At 52.0% G+C, this 14304-nt stretch overlaps 1 protein-coding gene across 1 annotated transcript in view; it reads left to right on the top strand.

Moving 5' to 3' along the window:
- The window catches only part of LOC108551629 (nephrin), a 279049-nt gene that overhangs the window by 242658 nt on the left and 22087 nt on the right, over positions 1-14304 (top strand). The window contains exons 9-10 of the mRNA XM_017905856.1: positions 1786-1916; positions 13096-13255. Coding sequence (XP_017761345.1) covers positions 1786-1916; positions 13096-13255 — 291 coding nt within the window. The remainder of the gene's footprint in view (positions 1-1785; positions 1917-13095; positions 13256-14304) is intronic.

The following is a 14304-nucleotide window of genomic DNA, read 5'->3' as shown; positions in this document are numbered from 1 at the left end:
TCTCTGCCAGCTTTGAATTCACCTTTCGCGCTTCCGGGAAATAAATTAATCGCGCAAAGTGGGTGGGACGACTGGAGGAGGGGGGGAGGGAGGGAAAAGTTGAAAAAAATGTGCCAGTTCCGGCGAAGAAATTTCGATACGCGGGAGCTTCGCAGTTTCGTGCTTGTTAACTTCTCGTTAAGATTTTCGAAACTCCCGAGACGTTGCTGTTCGATCGGGAGGGAACTGGAGACCGTTACGAACTCGCCAAGCTTTTTCTATTTCTTGCGATTAATTATTTGGAAGCTCGGCCAGGCGAGGACGGAAGAGATTGCACTCGCGTCCGTTCGTTGGAAGATTAGCGAGCCTGCTGTCGAACGTTGTTTCGCGAGGGATGATACAGGTGTATCGGCCACGGGAAAGAAATATCCCCGAGAGGGACAGGGATGGGCAGGGAAAAAGGTGAAAAATCGCGAGAGGAGGAGAAATAACGTCACGTCGTGTATCCAATTACGTTGACCGTCGAGCAACGTCGTCGAAATTACGCATTACCTTGGGAGTCCGTCCAGACTTTTTCGTGCTCCGCCTTCGTTCCCGTCTATACACAGTCTCACACACACACACACACACGCACACATAGAGGAGCTCTCGATCCGCGAGAAACGAGGAAGAAAATGAAAAGGGAGGACGGTGGGTGGAATTTATTGCAATGCCAGACGAGGAGTCCGCCGGTGGCGTGGTGGAGCAGGGTGAAAAACAAGGGACAGAAGTAGCGGAAGGATGCAACGAAGGTTCGAGAGTTAAAAAGCAGCAGGGTTGGGCTTGAGGCTGCCAAGGGAGGAAACGGCGGATAGACGCGATCGAGCTAATTAATACTATCTCGAAAGAGCTGTACACAGCGATGCGGTGCACGAGGGAAAAGAAGAGCCACCGGAAAGGAGGGAATTTATCGTGGCGCGCGATAAAATCCTGCGAGAACGCCCGAAGAATAAACTCCCCGGCGAGGGAGCGGGCTAAGAGAAACTGGTATGATTAAACTAATGAAGACGGTAAACGAGAGATGCGAAGCAACGAAGGAAACAGCGGAATTTTTCGGGCACGTTACAACGACGGACGAAAAATCGCGCGTCTGGCGGAACTTGGCCGAGCTGGAGGTCGAAGGTCTGATCGTGATGAGACCGGGACTCAGGTCGGAGGGAATGGTAGGAAAAAATGAGGCGAATAAGCATGCGCGGTGAGCCGAGAGCTTTTTCCTTCTTGTAATTCACCGGCAACTTTGTTCCCGACATCGGGCCAGCGTACGTGGCGAGTATTTTGGATTAAGATAATCCCCTGACATCGAGACGGTCGTATATCACGGGTAAAGAAGCTTCGCGGTCAGGTAGAGGTAGAACTCGCGAATCTGAGAGGAAGAAAAATATTTCCTATCGGAACCGTGGACACGAGGTCGCGTAGCGTTGGTGGTGGTGGTGGTGGTTGTTGTCGCGGCGATGCGGATGAAACGAGAGAGCATGCCTTAAGCTGGTATCGAGTTGATGAAATTCTACGAGGGTGGAGCCTACCGTGACGATAAAGCGTATCCAAGCCCTTCATCGTACTCCGACCTTAGGAGAAAAAATACTAAAAGCCAGACAGCGATACCCCGCTCCGCGTGACCCTGTCATCCGGTATCGGACAAAATCGTTCGCGATTATTAACCTGGTCTTCGCACGAACGGTGTATCGACTTTTGCCTCCGACCATTTCATCGAGCTTCCCGACCTTTTTCCCCTTCGCCCTAATCGCTCCGAGCGAAATCTGATTACAGATCCTCCAATCGTGTCGCTGAACCTTGGATCGACGCTGAGTCCGGAGGACATCAAGGAGGGCGACGACGTCTACTTCGAGTGTCACATCAGGGCTAATCCTCCCTGGTCGAAGCTGACGTGGATACACGACGTACGTATGATCCCGTCAATTAAATCGCTTATTCGAACCGGGCGTATTTCCACGAACATCTTTTACCGCCGACGCATGACGTACCCGCGTCAGGTGTAGCTCGAGCAAGTTTTTACTCTTTGGAATACGGTATTTCGTGCTCCGTGGTCGCTCTATTATGACGCTATTAAAGTCCGTGTATCTGTTAAAGCACAGCCTCGCGGCGCTGCAAAAATTCTCGTACACTTAGCGTGTCGGAATGGCGGAAACATAATACGCCAGCTTGGAGAGAAATCTCTGGCGGGCAAAAAGGGCAGGAGCGTGCGTGCCTAAATTCACGAGCGAGCAACGTTACAGGTAATTTACGCGGCAACGTCCGCGAACGTAAAGAGAGACTCCTCGCGGGAGATACGTTGGCTGCGCCAACCCAAGTCTTATCCCGTATAATGGGGCTCGTATATTTTACCGGGTAAAACTTTGAATCCTTTATTTGCATAATATATGAGATCGTTCGACAGGCTCGATCTAGTGCAACACCGTTAGAACGCGAGGACTTAAAGCGCCGCTCCGCACCGTGCCGCACCGTACCGCACTCTTCCGCAGCGAGCCGCGAAACACGCTTCGCTGAAAGCCGATCATCTCGCGGATTTATGGCGCCAAGCGATAAAAGACTTTCAACCTTCTCCTTGCCCTTCCATCTTCCCCTTCCTCCGCCGCTACACCCGGAATTACGTTTCTTAGCTCCGGCGTCGGGTTCCTACATTTTTCTCTCGCTTAAGCGACGCTACGTTAATTTCCCAGTGAAACGAGCTCAGCCAAGATAGTCGAATTCCCGTTTTTTCCTCGACACTGATTTTTCATCGAGAGACGGAGCGTCGAGTCGACCTTGTCGTCCATAGTCACTAACGAGTCAACGGGTGCCTCTTGTCATCTTTTCAAACCTTTTCCTATTACGTCCTTACCTGCAAACCCCAAATCCGAGACAAGTCATCCGAAACAAATCAAACTCCATCGACAGTCAATCCTGTGTCAACCAATATTCCCCCAAGACGTACCCCTTCCCTGACACACAGTCCCGCGTACATATATCCGCACGAGGACAGTAATAAATTCTGCTCAGTGTAACTTCACGATGTTATACCTACTCGAGACCTTCCATAGCTGTACATAGCTATCCGCGTTAGTCTCTATTCGAGACTTGACCGATCGTCGTATGTAATTGTCCCGTGACACACGCGTCGATGGCGACTCTGTCCTCTCCGATTTCTCCGAAATCGGAGAAAGTTTCCTAAGGATTCGGCTTCGATTTCGCAAGGGAGAAGGTTTAATCCGGGATGCGTACGGGATTCGTGTGTGTTTCGGAACTCGTTCGGGGAACACGAGTCGAAGTTGGCGAAAGAGAGTGTCGCCACGCGGCCGGGGGGGCAAAGAAGCCCGAAAAGTCGGATTTCTCTGCGAGAGAGAACTTAGCGCGAGGACGAGCAAAGATACGAGCTCCCGAGTCGCTCTCCTCTCCTCTTTTTTCTCGTTTGCGTTAATCCAGCCTCTTCCCGTTCTCGTTCGCCTCGTTCTTTGCGTTTAGTCGGAGGATCTTTCGGTGGATACGTGTCGTAGTTCGGGAAGAGTGCCCCGGAAAGAAGACGGGCTAACGGTAGCCCGGTAGCAGCTGCTACGGCATAAGAGATTTCCGTCGAAATTGCATCTTAAAAATATGATTTGACTTCATTCTAGGGGAGCAGTCGACTGCCGTAACCCAGCCGTCCCCGCCACCCATCTTCGCGCTCCTTTCTCTCGCGTCCTGTCATCCACTTCCCTCCGACGTTCCATCCTGAATTTCGCCCCGTACGGATCCGGTTCTCGGTCAGCTCGCGGCGTTCAGAGCGTGATAAGCGAATCGCGTAGAATAAAACGCTCGTTAGTCCAACCTTGTCGATCATCCACGTATAAGTCTTCGAAGTCTTCGTGGTCGTGAAAGGTCGAGCGAGTTGGTCCCGAATCGCTTGCCGATGGATCGAATAGCCAACTAGCGCCACGCGCAGCTTCCTTTCGACACGAACGGTCCTTTTCGCTCGATTAGAAGGGTTTGCCTAGGAATTACAAGAACCCATCGGCACGTCCTATCTGCCAATCAATCCCAAGGTAGCAATCGAGTCGGGATTCCGAACTGTCGGTCTTAAAAAAACGCTTGGAGCCATTGCCAGCAGCAGTAACCTTTTGAATGGCGATCGTAAAGACGAAGGAAGACCGGGTGACGGAAGGAGGACGCGGTTCGAATAGGGAGAAAGAGCGGGAAAGGGATAGAGCTGTGGAATATCGGTTGTAGGGAAAGAGGATGGGTCGGAGGGGAGCGGAGGCGATGGAGAAAGCGAAGTGGAAGGGAGAAAAAAAAAACGAGGAAGGCAGAGATAGCCGCTATAATGGGGTACAGTGATTAGGCTGGCTGGTACCATTCACCGGGACAATAGAGACGTTCTGTAGCTACGCGAAGTATCGACGAGCCAATCGGCCGTTCGGGCAAAGACGCTGAAAGATTTTCCCGACTCTTCATCTTTCTCGGCAAAGTGGATTGACCGACTAGACAACCGGAAGAACCCTATTAATGTCCTCCTCGTCCACCGTAAGTACGAGGGGAGAGATCAAATACTTTTTGCCGGAGTAGCTGCCGGTAATCTTGACACCGTCACCGATATATCGGCCGACAGACGGTTCGCCGCTACTTTCGCCGGACTTTCTTTCGAAAATTCGCCGTTGCTCGATGGCGACGTAGGTCGATACGAGATCGAAACGAAGCGAAGCAACGCGACGCGACGTCTCGAGCGGATCCCATCGGTGACGTCTTCCAGACTAGGCACGAGTCCCCGCGATGATCGCGCAGCCACGCCTTCGGTTCGGGATATCAACCCAAGTGGAGGAACTCGCGAGGCGAACTAGACTTTAAATTTCACGCGGTTGGACCGTTATTTGATTTTCAAATGGACGTTATTGCAGCTGTACACCGATCAGTCGTAGGAACGAGGCAAGGGTAATGGGCTTTCTCGCAATGAATCGGTCGAGTGCATTTCCCTCTCGCGCGAGATTCGATCCGACAAGTTCGGGACTTAATGCGGAGAACTGGCTGGAAGGAATCGGGCAAGGGGTTGCGAGTGCGGAAATAGGCTGCCGTCGGATTCGACAGGCCGTACATCGATCAATTTCACCGGCCTCGCGATCCAACAGTCACGCCGGAATTCCGCTCCGAGCCGCCGCGCCTTCGTCCGAGGCGAGAAGCACCTTTTCTTCCCGTCGATCACGATCCCGCTTCGCCCTATCCGCGCAGATACGCGTCCCGCTCGAAATCGAACCGGGATACCGGTCGCACGACGCGACCGAATTCTTCTCGCGAATCCGTCTTTGTCCCTCCTCGCGACGAGTCTGCGGAGTTCGTTATCCTACGCTCGTCGAGAGGACAACGGGGAGAACGAGCACAAGGGGCGCAGGAGTCTCTGGATTCTTCGGCGCAGCTTAATACTCCGAAGCCGATCAAGGATGGAAACTCAAAGAGACATCGAACAATCGGCTAAATTAGAAAATTTCCGAGCGACTCGGGAATTCGAGCAGCGACGGACTCGAAAGTTCCGCGACGACCAGACTACGGCAACGGCAACGAAGAAGAATCGAAAACGTAATCAAAGATAACGAGGGAACTTTTCCGCTACGCGGAACGGTTTACGGCATTTACAGCAGGCTCGCCGGACGTCGAAGGCATGGCAAGTGGAAGGAAAAATGGGAAGAGGTCTTGAAAACAGCCTCGTTTTCCTCGCAATGCTTCATCCTCGCCGGGCTGAGCGCGTATCTACCTACCAGCCGTAGGTCGTCTCGAGAGTGCGCCAAACTCGAATATCTCTAGATCATCATCGACGACGACGTTAGGATTGCCAAGGCGGAAGGGGGGAGAAAAATCTGTTCGGGTAAATTGAAGGCGACTGAGAGACGGGCATTCCTCCGGATCGCGGTGAAAAAGGTATGCCGAGGAACTCGGAGGCTAATGAAGCCCGGGCAACTCCGGCCCGCACGCGATCTTCTCTGCCATTGATAAATCGCCTTGAAACAAAACCGAGGACGGAAGAGGGCCGGAGAGGGCTGTAGAGGGCGCGTCGCCGACGCAACAATTTTTCTGCCGAAAATACCGCGACAATACCACCGATATAATCGCGATGAAAAATTTTCGGGCAATCCTCGCGCTACGAGCTACGAAATCCTGGCCACAAATCTTTCGGAGGGGCGCCGCGGCCCGGCTCGGGGGCAGCAAAGAGCATTTTTTCTCCCAAGGAAGGAAGCTTCCTCGGCGTGGTGGATGCGGAGGAAACGAGAGTAGGGTCGAACGCGACGTCTCTCGTCCTAGAAGCGTCGAAATTTACGAGCGTTCGCCGCGAACGCGTTAAAACGAGACTGGAGACGAAACGAGCGGGCGTTGGGAATTTAATGGGACGAGAAAGCCTGGCGACCCAATTTCTCCAGGGGAAAAAGAAAATTCGGCAAAGGAGCGTCGTTCGACACCTATACGCGCACCCCAGGCGACCGTGCCCACGCTGGATTAAAATATGTCTCCCGGTAAAGAGACACGCGACACGTGGCTGGGAAAATAAGTCGCATTTTATCGACGGCACGGCACGTCTGCGACGCGTCCTGCTGGTATAAAACGCGAGAGGAAAAGGAAAAATTAGAGGCGAGAGAAAAGACGAGACGCGCGTGTGCGCGCGATTCCAGACCGGAAATGCCGCTACCGTGCAACTTATTCGACCGGCATACTAGCTACCTCGACTCTTTAAACCTCGACTCGTTCAATGCTCTCGGCTTCTTCTCTCTGCCGCGTCTCGAGTAGTAGGTATGCTCGCCGACTCGTTCGCCGACACATTAGTACGTGTACAGAGCGATTCGCGAAAATACAACTGTTCGAAGAGAACCCTCTCCCTTTCTCGCGCTCCTCTCTTTCCGGGAACGATCCACGTCCGCGATAATGGCTTCCTTTAATGCAGCGGAAAAAGTTTAAGCGCGTAATCGCTTTCGCCAGCAGCTCCACTTTTTTCCCTTAACCGAGGCTTCCACGATTTTCCCGCGTTTTTTCCTATCCACCACCGAATTTCCCAATCGAGCGGTCCCATGTGTCGGGCGACGAGGATTGGCAACTCGAGTTCCGACACATGGATGGCCGATAGGATCAGCGACGATCATTCGCAACGAGGCCACAATGCCGATATCCTCGTTCGCGTCACCGAGGAAATTTTCCAGGGATAAGTTTATTTATGCGATTTCTCGAAACGAAGGCTGGGGTAAGACGGCGGACAAGGGGTTAAATATCGCGAGAATCGTCGGAGGCGAAAACACCGGCGAATAATAGATGACCGCTCTTCTGGTTCCTAGGGTAGAGAGGAGGCGAGATAAAGTGATTTTCGCTTAGGCTTTAAGACGAGGCAGGGAAGAGAAAGGGATGAGAATGACGAGTGCAAGAGGAGCAGAGAGAAGAAAGGAAGGAAGGAAGGAAGGAAGGAAGGAAGGAAGGAAGGAAGGATAGCCACTAGTTGTTGGCAATTTTTCAAGGAATCAGTGCGCCGTCTGACCGGAATGAACGCCCGCCTCTAGCCTCTTTTCTTCCCTACCCACTTGAGCCGTTTCTTTTTTTTCTCTCCTCCACCGGCTCTCCCCGAAGAGAAGAGGACCAAGTAGAAGAAGAAGCCTCGACTCGCGACCGACTCGAATTCTCACCGGAGAATTCCGGCATCCGAGCTTTAGATCGGACCAAAGAGACGAACGTATCCCACGGAACCGGGGCGAGCCTTTCCAGGATCGAAATGCGAGAAGAAATTCGATGAATCTTTCGGATAGGTGAGGTGAACCGGCAGCTTCAGCGGCGAGATTGAACGAGCCAGATATTCGAGGGTTCCGTGTTGTCCTCGGACACGGACGATCCACCTCGCAGGAATTCCTCGTAATCGGGTGTCGCCGATAGGATCTCGCTCGTCCAGCCAGTAGGAGCAACTTAACATCGGAGAGAACAGTACGGAACGCAAGAAGTCCGAGTTGCAGGAGATTCTCGGGAGAGAAAAGCCAGGAAACGCGATTTCTCGTAGGAAGGTTGACCTGAAAAGGATCATCGCGCTGGCCGAAATTTACCTTTTACAAGTAAAGACCTTGCAACGATACGAAGACGAATACGTAGAAGAATTACCGTGGGATCGAGGTGATTTGGTGGTTTTGTGGGGTGTTTACGACCAAGTCACTACTAGCGACTTGTCACTGATAAGGCTTTACTAGGCCACTACGACTGACTCTTAACTAACTCTTAACTCTAGCGACTATACTCTCAATCCCTCAACTAACAACTGCTGATCTGACAACTACTCACTTACTACGGGCCCTTTTTAAAGCCCGTCCAGAGGACAAGCACCTCCCCGAAGGAGAAGAAACTCCCTCTACGCCAAAGTCAAGGCTGGAGAAGACCTCTCTGAAGCCGGGATTGCGCGAGGCCTTCTCGCGTGGTCTGGCCCCGATCTCCTACGGCTCATCTGGCTGTCAGATCCTAAGTGCCGAAGCCTGATAGCCTAAATCAGACTTTTCAACCATGCCTCGTGTCCGGTGACCCGAAGCAACATAGAAATTCGTCTAGAATATGCAGTAAACGAATAAACGAATAAACACCGAGGCACGTACTGCTGGGCATTTAGGATCTGGCTATTGAAAGACGTTGAGGAGTCTTTCTGTACTTAACTCTACGTCTATTTCCTAAAACTATCCTACAATACGTAACGAGAAATGGCGTGGACCCGATATCGGTCGATCCGTAGGATAGAGGATTCATCCATTTTCCATTCTCCAACGCGGCTTCATCGGGTAACCTTGGAAGGGTGCGTGTACGGAATATCGCGAGAGCGTGTACGAAAGGACGGTTAACACCTACTTTATGTAACGGCGACGTGCGAGACAATGCCGTTGGCCCATTGTACCGGGATGGTTGTATGTACCACGTGCTACGAGTAATTCCACCCTTATACCGGATTCCGAATATTCTCAAAATGAAGCTCCGGGCTTTTGGGCTCCGTTCCAACTGTCTCTTCCTGCGGCTAGACCCGTTGCATAAAACCGCGCACTTACCCGCCTCGCTCTTGTCAGGTTCAAACGGAAAGTTTTAGTATCGCCAGCTCGGTCTGACCTGCTAGAGCTTCGGATAATATCGATAGCATTCTTAACGAGAGCAATGGACCTGTATAACCCCGTATCGGCAACCGAACACGGAATAATTTCCGCGACTCGACTCGCCAGCGAGCCGGCTGGAGTATCGCGGAACCGGTTACGATTAATCGCGACTCGGAAAACTCGGAAAACTCGCCACGATACCGAGATGATGGCGTTCGCTCGTAACAAGGGTCTTTGATACCTCGGTGGAGTAGGACAGACGAGAGAAAAGGGCTAAACGAGTTAGTCGCCGATGGAACACTCGCGTCCGTGGGGTGGATTTAACGACCAAGTTAAACGATCCTCGTTTACCTGCGCGAAATCCGATTAGCAGAAGGAAAATGTTTCGCGTAGGTGATTTTGTCGCTGGAAGGATCAAAGGACCAGCTCGCTTTCGGGGAAACCGTTCGGGAAAATCGAATTAATAACGGCAAACCAGAGTCTGCGACGCGATCCTTGAGACGGTTCTAATTAACGCGCCAGCGTTTACGAAGTCATTATGCATGCTGTCTGGAAGACCGAGCGTACGTGGTGACGGCTGATCTACCTATCGTCGGCAGGCAGAGTCAATCTTGCCGGTGGTGCAATCTCCAAGTTGCTCGGCCCTCGATCCCTCGATCCCTCGGTTTTTCCAGCCTGTTCGAGTTGGAGTTTGAGAGAGAGAGAGAGAGAGAGAGAGAGAGATAGAGGGGGAGAGATCGATCCGGGGGATCGTAATTGTAACGAAACGCAAAGAAACGGGACTGTTTGCGCACCAGCGAGGACATCACGCACGACAAATGGAGGAAGGAGATTAGGGGGTGGCGGGTGGCCGCGTCGGACTAGTAGCCTCGGTCGGAATTGGCTCGCTCACGATAAAAGACAAACGAAAGCTCTCGAACTGGCTGGCTACACGGGACGGTATCGTTGGTTCGCTTCTACTGCGACGAAACGACGAGGGAAAACACGGGAGGAAACGTCGAAAGGTCCAGGGGAGTCCCAGCTGGAGAGAAAATGGTAGCAAGCGAACGGCAGCCAGGGACTCGAATAGAAACGTCAAACTTTCCAGGTGCTTTCTCAAAGCGCACCGTAGCTAATATGGAACTCGACGAGACGGTTATCGATGTATCGATTCGAGACCTCACGAACCGACCACCCTTCCCGCTTCCTCCCATTTTTTTCTAAACAAACGGAGATTAAAGGAGGGGAAAAGAGGAAAAGGAAGAAATTTCGCGGACGATTCGCGAGGAAATTCGACGAAGAAGAGGACGCCGAGATTTAGAGAAGGGAAAAAGGGAGTAGAAGTAGAAGCCTGTTTGCTTCGTAAATTTTTCTACTCGCCCGAACGAACTATAACGTTTAACGAGTCCCGACTGGCGAGTAAATCGAAGGTAAACCCGTTGCCTTAACCGAAGCTTAACCTATGCCGAGCTTGCTAAAGCTCCTTGCCCGGACTCCGAAACAGCGCGGAAGACGAGCAAGTTGCATAGATTACGACGAGGCTTAATCGAGTGGGCAAGTTTATCGATCGTTTCGAAAGTCTTCCATCCGATTAACGGTCGTGGCTGAATTCCATCGGGTTCCCCCCTTTCGATCCTCCCTTTCTCCACCTTTGTTTCCCCTTTTTCCCCCTTCTTTTCCTATTTCGTCGTCGTCGCGGACCAACGACGCCAGTCGGAATAAAGACGGATACGAAGCCTGGGCTTAAATCGAATTCCTGGATGCCGGCCGATCGATCGCGAGTAATTAAGTGCTCATCCGGCAACGCGAAACCTACCCGACGAAGGACACGATCCTCTGGGAAAGAATCTCCTCGCGAACCGAGATTATAAAACAATCGAACAAAGCCGGCGCCGCGAGCGCGGGGCTGGCGCGGGGGTTGCAGGCGGGGGTTGCAGGCGGGGCGGGCTCGAAGCGAAGCGGAAAAGAGGAATGGAAAAAAGACTGGCGGAAGGAGAAGAAATCTTGATCTGTTCCGACGGTCTGCGCCACCTTCTCCGAGATTCAAATGGCCTCGTTTCGAATCGATTTCGAATTATCTTCGGCGAACGGATTCCGGCGTGGTGGGGATAAAAGAAAGAGAGTCTGTCGGTGTAGTGGAGAAAACGAGCTGCAGACGGAGAACGCGACGAGAGAAAAGAATAGAGAGAGGAAGAGAGAGAGAGGGAAATGGAGGAAAGAAGAAAGGAAAGAGAGGATGGAAAAAACGAAGACGAGTAGGGGGAGGAATTTAAGCGAGGAAGAGGAGGACGAGCGAAAGACAAAGAAGAAGTTCGAAGGACGTCTCCCGTCCGATTAAACAGGCACGGGTGCATTTGGCAAGGTCTTCGGCTAGTAAGCCGTGTCCCGGTTTTACCTACTTGTTGGCTCTAACAACCCCTGCCCGTGTCCCAGTGGCGCGTTCTCTGCGAACCGGAGCCCCATCGCCGGCGATCGTCCTTTCCCCGTCGTCGGCTAATTGAAACGCGATCCAACGAAACGGGTCGAAAGACCCCGGAAGAAACTTTTGGGCGTGTCGGTGAGTCGACTCGGTTAAACCTATTGTTTAGCCCGATGCCGGATTCTTCGCCGGTGACGTTTAAGCGGTGAGTACGACGACGAGGACGTAAGAGCGAATCGAATTCGCCGCGACAAAGCGGCGCCATTTTGTCATGCCGAGTGAACACGAACGAAACGAGATATGACGCAAGTCTGTGCCAAACTGGCCTAATTAAACGCGACGTCGCGTAGCTAGTTTGGAAAGACGCTCGTCTTGCCACCAGGTGTAGGCGCGCGCACGCATGGGCCTGCGTTGGTCTGTCCTCTTTCGTTCTCGTTTCCTTTTCTCCCTGGTCCTCGTTCTCGCCTGTCCATCCTCGTTTCCATCCCCGACGCAAAAGCGTCGAGGCTTTTTTCACCGGACTGCTCGCCGCTGCCATGTTAATTTTCCCGGAGAAGGTAGAATTCTTGAATCAAATGCATTCGTTTTGTCTCCTCGTTAGCCGGGACAAAAGAGGAACGGTACAAAAGATAACGAAACTAGCGCTCTTTTCATCCGGTTTGATTAAACAACTAAGTGCACCGCTGTATCATTCTTAGCTACGCTGCACGGTTGATAAGCCGTCAGCCGGCACTTCCGTCTCTGCCGTCGTTCCCCTTGTCAATCTCCCCACAAAGGAATGCAAAGTCAAAGGATTTAAGGTGATAAAGAATACAGCGTTATTATTCGACCACCGTATCGAGCAAGGTTGTAGCTTCGCGGGATACGACGGTCGTTAACTAACAAGAAACAACGTTCGCCCGACCCCGCTTTTTCTTTTCTCATCCCCGGCTACTATGCCCTATGCTCGTCTTCCCTTGCCTTTTTCCCTCTCGCGCCGCGCCACGTTGAAACGGATAAATTTGTAACAAAGACGAGCAGCGTAACATCTCCGATCGTAAAAGTTATCGAGCCACGTCCTCTCCTCCAGTCTCTTTCCCCGGATAACGTGCGCGCAATAATAAAGGATTTATCCGTTCCGTGCTAGCCGGGGGACGGCTTCCCCCGTCGTTTCTTTCGATATCCCAACTTGGTACAACGAGATAGGAAAAAAATATGATATACGGAAATACCCACGTCTGCCTTTCGTCGACCTAGACCAAACTTTGCCTCCATCTGTCCCCGACGAACGGGTAATCGGTTGGAAAAACGCGACGCGATGCATCGGATGAGAAAGGGCGCTGATAGACGATAAGATGGCCGACAAAGGAATCGCGAGGAAGACGCCACCCGGCGGAGCGGCTAGGTAGCATGTTTATCTGTAATTTATCGCGAGGGTAGGCCGTAACGAGAAACGAAATCGCGATTCGAATCTCGCGTTAGTCCGAGCACGAACGAGAAAGAAATGGATCAAAGTCGGGCCAAGAGAGAGAGAGATACACGCGTGTCTCCCGGCGAAATCGGGAAAAGCGGGACGCTAGTGAGATGTTCCCCGGCGTAATTACCATCGACCGGGATTTCAGGCGTGTCTAAACCGAAAATTCTTGTTTCCAGAACCAAATACTGGCGCACAACACGTCAGCCAGGATAATCTGGTCGAATCAGAGCCTGGTGCTTCAGAGCGTGACCAGGAGTAGCGCCGGCAAGTACGTGTGCGCCGCAACGAATGACCTGAACGAAACTCGGAGCAAGCCTCTTCATTTTCGCGTCAAGTGTGAGTATCTCCGTGGCTCGTCACGAGAACCACTTCAGCGATCCGCCGCGGAGCGTACTTTGTTTTAATCGAGCAGACTTAATCGAGGATTTTCCATGCCACTCGGTAACGAAGCCCGGCATTCAGGGACGAGCAACGGAACCACCACCGTTCCCCTGCACGTGATTCGCGTGCACTGCTTTCGCGTATTTATTCCGAAACAGCCACACCGAATCTCTCCCGCTCCCTCTCCTCTGCCTCTCTCTCTCTCTCTCTCTCTCTCCTCCTCCTCCTCGTTCCAGCTGAATATTTCACCCGTACTTAGTTCCAGCTACATTTTTGATATCCAATTCCCGGCTTTCACCGAGCAAACTGCCAACCGCGCTGCGATCTCGAGAAACGCAGGATTCACCGCGTGCTACCCACGAGATCGCCCCGTATACAAATTGAATATGCCGGATTTAAAAAAAGCAGCCATCGAGCCGCGTCATTTTCAACGACGAGCCGTCACAACGGCCATTTTTCCATTGATCTTTCCGATCCTCGTTACCATTTATTCCTTTGACTGCCACGCAGAAATCACGTGCTTCGCTCAAGATACCACGGAAGTGTTTTTGTTATTCGAAGCATGTAATGGCAAAATAGTAATAAATTGGCGATATAAGACAACATTCTTACCCAATGGAGCGTTTATCTTATTGGGTCACGGGTCACGGGTGACCACCGTGGCGCCTTGTTAACGGTTGACACTCGACTAGTTGTCAATTTTCATTCGATTTTCACGATTGTAAGTAGTTCAAGCGTTCCAGTCACCAATGACCATCATGGCGTCACAGGAGAAACCGTGATCATGTCTGACCAACGTGGCAGTCAAAGTGTTAACCCTGTGAGATCCGAGTTGACAGATTCTTGCTCGAAATTCCGCGTCCCCTCGATTTCGTCGAGTGAAATTGTAACTCGCGATGGAGGCAGGAAAGCCGTTACGAGACGACTGTCAAGCGGTGGAAGATCTGTATGAATCGGATAAAATTTACTTCGACTAGGATTATTTCGACGCGTTCGTGCACCTC

Source organism: Eufriesea mexicana, unplaced genomic scaffold (genome assembly GCF_001483705.2).
Source record: "Eufriesea mexicana isolate 0111107269 unplaced genomic scaffold, ASM148370v2 scaffold4786, whole genome shotgun sequence".
In the NCBI taxonomy this organism is placed as follows: domain Eukaryota; kingdom Metazoa; phylum Arthropoda; class Insecta; order Hymenoptera; family Apidae; genus Eufriesea; species Eufriesea mexicana.
This window is presented reverse-complemented; position numbering and strand designations above follow the sequence as displayed.